A 6,291-nucleotide genomic window follows, 5' to 3' on the forward strand; every position below is an offset into this window, starting at 1 on the left:
ATAGACTAGACTATAGACTAGACTACAGACAGACTACAGACTAGACTATAACTAGACTATAGACTAGACTATAGACTAGACTATAGACTAGACTATAGACTAGACTATAGACTAGACTATAGACTAGACTATAGACTAGACTATAGACTAGACTATAGACTAGACTATAGACTAGACTATAGACTAGACTATAGACTAGACTATAGACTAGACTATAGACTCGACTATAGACTAGACTATCGACTAGACTATAGACTAGACTATAGACTAGACTATAGACTAGACTATAGACTAGACTATAGACTAGACTATAGACTAGACTATAGACTAGACTATAGACTAGACTATAGACTAGACTATAGACTAGACTATAGAATAGACTAGACTATAGACTAGACTATGACTAGACTATAGACTAGACTATAGACTAGACTATAGACTAGACTATAGACTTGACTATAGACTAGACTATAGACTAGACTATAGACTAGACTACAGACTAGACTACAGACTAGACTATAAACTAGACTATAGGCTAGACTATAGACTAGACTATAGACTAGACTATAGACTAGACTATAGACAAGACTATAGAATAGACTATAGAATAGACTATAGACGAGACTATATGCGATACTAGATTGTAGACTATATTATAGACTAAACGGAAATATTTGCATAACAATTTTTTCTTTTAAACAACTCCTTAGAAGCACTTTAGATTCAGAAGTAATGGCGATATCACTAGTTCCATAAACGTAATTCAATAATCTGAAATGTTTTGTTTGCACTCGCTCTAGAACAAGTTTTATTAGAACAGATTCTGAATTTTTTGCTCCAGGGAATTTAACCATTTGTTAAGATTTTGTAAACTTTGATTTAAAAATTCAAGTTTTTAATAATATTTCTTAAATTAAAATTCTTACAAAATCTGCAATGAATGAAATATTGTGACAGGGGTTTGTTATTCTTGAGTGTATCTAACATTTGGACGTATTTAAAAAGGATAACAAATATCTAATCAATGAACGGGTTCTAGAATTAGTTTTAAACATTTATCAAAAACACATCGAGGATCAATCAAATCACAATTATTACAACAAATACACGAAGAAAAATATGTTATTTATTGTGATAAATTTGGAATATATATTCGTTTTGTATAATTTTTTAATATAATTTTTATCGATCCTTGTAAATTTGTTTCCACTTAGATGCTCCACCATCGTCCATTTTAATCGGCTAACCAGAAGAAATTGCGTATTTCTTCCTCATTTGAGGGTCGACAATGTGGTGGACCATTATCGGGTGCTCCTTCGGCTATAAGGGAGTTACGCAAAGCCCGCATAGCCAACATGTTACGTTGGGAGGCTACACTCAAATCAATCAGACGATCCGGATAGTGGACTCCAATCAAGCAATCAGATTGCTCTTGTACATTCAAGGGCATACGCCAGGGTTCGTGACTGTTATAAAAAAAATATTAATGTGACTGATCCAAAATAGACTTAGTATAATTGTCATACTCACATATACTCCTTAGGTACTTTAGATAGCTCAGGTACATATTGTTTTATATACTGACCCATTGGATCTAATCTCTTGGCCAATGCCACTGGGCATGTTACCAACGAAGAATCGAGTAAACGTTCAAATGCTGATGAGCTAACCCACATCCAATTGCCAGCACACACTGACCAATCAGCATCCAATAGGTATTTTAGAAAATAACGTAAACCATGTTCCCAATTTTGCCAAAGACCACCTCTAGTCAAAAAAGTGGCCACGGTATTACGGAGAGTGTGATGCAGCCAGCCCTCAGCTAAGAGTTGACGCATAGCGGCATCAATTAAGGGAAATCCTGTTTGACCCATTGTCCAGCGTTGAATTTGCTCATGATTGGGCTGAGCCCAGGGTATATTCAAACATATTTCATTATCTTCCATACGATCATAGTTTGGGTTGTTCACAGACATGGTATAGAAATATTCACGCCATATCAACTGACCAGTTATATGAGCTCCCCCAGACATATGCATACCAAGACCTTCGGCTTGCATTTGGACATTTTTGAAGAGATCATGGACATCCCAATAGAACTTGCGCACCGACAAACAACCAAAACGTAAATGGGCGCTCATGGACTTGGGAGATTCCAAAATATTGGGCTTAGCCTGATTAGGCAAATAGTAACCACATTTAAAAGCATTTTCCTCCACTTTGAGACGTTGATGCAAATGTAGCAAGGCCTGGGTTTCTCCACCAATCCATTTGACTTTGGCCAAATAACTTAAGTTATCGGGATAAACATTGAAGTCTTCAGGAGTGGGGAACTAAAGATAAAATAATGAGAAAACATATTTACAAATACTCCATGTAACCATTACCTCTAGATACACTTTTAATTCCATTATAAGTTTCTCACTTAGTTTGTGGAACTTGACATTAGTCCAATCTGGACTGGGTACTGGGCGTGGTGGTAAGCCAATTATTTGTACTGTATGCTAATTTTAATAAATATATATTAAATAAATGTTTAATATTAATATTTAGAATAAATTTACCAAAAACATTTGATAAGTTAACGGCGGTATGCCGCCATTAGTATCGATAACCTTTTTGGGGTCCCATAAAGTATGTGAGATTCTCTCGAGGCAAGTTATGCCCAAATCATGGCAAAGTTTTTTCACCGCATTATCACGTCTATTCCAAATCGGTTCACAATCCTGCTCAAAACATAATTTCCTTATGCCGCATTGCTCATGTAGACGTCGAAATATTTGTACTGGATTTCCTTGCAATACATACAATCGTCCCAGACTTAAGCTGAGATTTTGCAGCTGATCGTAAATATCTTTCAGGGAATCCAGAAGGAACTTTAAACGATTATAGCCAACTGATTTAGTGCCTGCGGAAAGAGTAACAAATATTAGTCGAATATTATTTCTTTAGGAATTATTTAAAAAGGTATTGAATTTAATTTCTTAGAGATCCAAAAATTTCCTATAAGTTGGAGTTTAAACAAATTGCTTTAATCTTAAATTTCGTCTAAAAAGGGTTTGATCAGATATGTTAGTGATCCTTTTTAGAATTCGTTATCCACTGGATGCTTATGTAGTTATAATTACTATTCAGTAAGACACTATATCTCACTATATCTCCTGTCTTCGATGAAATATTGAATGCCAAAATAGGCATTAAAGGCTAATATTAAATGCTCCAGGAGGTGATTATATAGCCCCAGAAAAGCTCTTATTACTACTATTCGGAACTTTTAGGGTTGCCGGCAAACATTCCTAAATAAGGAGATCTTACGGATTGCCTTACTGAGTACAGTGATCAAGTTCATAGTACAGATAATGAATAGCAGAATTACTACCAAAATTTGTAACACTGATCCAATTACTTTATAATGATGTAGAACATCTGGTCGTGTAAGACAACGCTGTCAGTGCTTGCTTCAATGTACTTACGGGCGTTAGATTGTGATGTGTAGGTCATAAGCTACTGAAGACCTCTGTAGACATTTCAAAAACTATCATAGACTGGGCACACAGTGTAATACACAGAGAAGTGGTCGAGACTGCAACTTAAGAATGAAGCCTCTCAAAACGGCCTTAGCTGGATGGAGATCAAGTAACAGCAGACTTGTGTTCGCCCTTTGTTCCTCATAAGAAACATAGGCAATGTTGATAAATAAATTACAAATGATCATCAAGTAATCAAAATTTGGTCTTCCATTGTACGAACATTGTTTCGAACGTCAGCTCATTACTTCACTTTGTAGGAAAATGCCAAGCTTTGGCCCTCCTTATAAGGCTGACAACAGTTTTATATGTTTAACCGCGCCCTCTATTACTGTTCCGCCCATTTAAGTTTTAAATATTTATATTGATATTAAAGTTACTTGTGAAAAATCTTATTCATATGCGATATGCCACGCCTATTATATTTCCGACTTCCATATTCTTAAATATTTATATTCTTACGAATATACTCACACCTAATTTGGTTACTCTAGTTGTTATAGTATCTCCGATATTTTGGTATTTAATTTATATGAAAGATACCACGCCAACTAGTGATAGTTCGTCCATCTTCCCCTAATTGTGCTATTCTATAGCACAAATATTGACTGTGCAATATTTATAGTTTCCCAGAAATACATACAAAATTTAGTATTTTATTAATATGAAAGATACCACGCCCACTGATTCTAAATGTCAGAGTTGTTAATCCAAAATTTAAGGTTTCTAATATATGCAAATTTTAATGCGTATTTTGTATATGGGCGTGGTTTCTCGTCCATTTTAAATTGCAAAACAAAATGTTGCTTTTAGTTCTATCCAGGCTATACTAAGATTCTATAAAAAACACACACATATCTCAAAACATTTTTTGTTCATAATTTTTTCACAAAAATTCCGACTTTGGGTCAGAACGGGTGCACACGGGCGCTAGAAATGAAATCTTCAGTTTTCTTAATCTTTCTCCGACTATTTTGAAGTAACGGATTTCAGTTAAAAAGTTTTTCTTGTGATGCTCTGTAATTATAAATTCCCATTATATCTGCTAACCCTATTACATCTGTGTTTATAATTGGTCAAGTCACATATGATAGACCTTTTTATACCCTTCACCTTCATGAGAAGGGTATATATAAGTTTGTCATTCCGTTTGTAATTTCTGAAATAGAATTTCCGACCCTATAAAGTATATATATTCCGAGTCCTTATAAATAGCGGAGTCGATTAAGCTAGGAACATGAAATTAAGTATATTGAGCTCGGATTAGGTGAGAACCTATAAAAGAGGAAACTTTTTCGTACTTTTTCATTGTACAAAAGGTACTTTTTGAATTTTCTATAATATTGAACCTAAAAATATGAAATTAAGTAGGTAGAGCCCGGATTAAGTGAGAACACATAAAAAGATACTTTTTGGTAGTTTTTCGTTCTACAAAAGGTACTTTTAAAGTACACATAAAATGGGGCTTTTTGGCAGTTTTTCGTTCTACAAAAGGTACTTTTTGAATTTTCTATAATATTAAACCTAGAAGCATGAAATTAAGTGTGTAGAACCCGGATTAAGTGAGAAAACATAAAATGGGACTTTCTGGTACTTTTTCGGCCTTCAAAAGGTACTTTTCTATAATATTGGGCCTAAAAACATGAAATTTCGCATGTAGGGCACGGAGCGGGAACATGTAATATTGAACGATGAAACATTAAGAGCCCGAAGTTAATACAAATCTGAAGAAAAATATTTATCGTACCAGGTACATTCTTCGGTTTTTATGCACATACGCAGCACCCTGATTGAACGAATATCTATAAAAGAGGACTTTCTGATTTTTTGTAATAATTGTAGGTTTTTTAATACATCATTGTAAAGGGTATATAAGATTCAGCACAGCCGAATATAGAACTTTTACTTGTTTATATTCTAGTTGGTTTATTTACAAAATTGCGCTCTTTTTATAAGGTTTCTTTGTTTAAATGTTCTTTCACTCAAACTAATCCATACGTCAGCCGGTCATACACTTACCCGCACTTTCTCCATCAAATATAAAAATCGGCAATAGTTCTATGCCTAAATCTTTATCCGATATAGCTTCCAATAGAGCTGGATTATCGTGCAGTCTTAAACCATGACGGAACCAAATTATATTAACCGACATTGTTGAAACTTAAATAAAAACACAATTGCAATTACTCTTTTTTATAAAAATAATTTATATTTTCTCAAACAATTTGCACTTTTATACTATATTTATTAATTAATTACAATCGTTATCGGTATTACACTCGTTTAATGTTCCGCGTTTTCGGTCTTTACACGACAACGTGTTGCTGGCAAATGCACTCATTGCACTTGAAATTTTCACCAAAGTCAACTTATTGTTTATCTCTAATATGAGTACGAGTAAATACTTTGTAGTCTATTGCAAAAAGTTTCACTCATAATAGTTTTCATGGTTCCTAAATCAACCCCCACCATATTTCAAGTAACCCTTGTTTTGAAAGTTCAAACTGTGTCTATTGTAACGTTTTTTTGCAAACAACTTGTTGGTAGCATAGGGTTTCCAAAACAAAAAATTATGTATAATAGATTTTGAAAATTAAAGTGGAGTAGTAGTAGTCGGAAAGAATATAAAAATTCAGATAAAATTCAAAAAGTCGATAAGTAAAAATTAACAAATTACTAAAAATCTGACTTTTTAAAACTTTATAAAGTTAGGTTGCTCCAGAAATCCTATATACCTTACCATTACTATATACATATAATAATG

The 6,291-nt window shown here is 33.7% G+C and overlaps 1 protein-coding gene across 1 annotated transcript; it reads right to left on the reverse strand.

Moving 5' to 3' along the window:
- Positions 1–1,104: 1,104 nt before the first annotated feature.
- On the reverse strand, positions 1,105–5,888 carry LOC119602712 (cryptochrome-1). The gene is made up of 6 exons (XM_037954366.1): positions 5,787–5,888; positions 5,547–5,687; positions 2,565–2,908; positions 2,388–2,504; positions 1,531–2,333; positions 1,105–1,466 (listed from the first exon to the last, which is right to left on the reverse strand). The coding sequence occupies exons 1-6, from the start codon at positions 5,866–5,868 to the stop codon at positions 1,235–1,237; spliced, it is 1,719 nt and encodes a 572-aa protein (XP_037810294.1). The 5' UTR covers positions 5,869–5,888; the 3' UTR covers positions 1,105–1,234.
- Between the last annotated feature and the right edge of the window lie 403 nt (positions 5,889–6,291).

The sequence above is a fragment of the Lucilia sericata genome, unplaced genomic scaffold (assembly GCF_015586225.1).
Source record: "Lucilia sericata isolate MDLA Ls3-8-SP2 unplaced genomic scaffold, ASM1558622v1 Contig000249F_arrow, whole genome shotgun sequence".
In the NCBI taxonomy this organism is placed as follows: Eukaryota; Metazoa; Arthropoda; class Insecta; order Diptera; family Calliphoridae; genus Lucilia; species Lucilia sericata.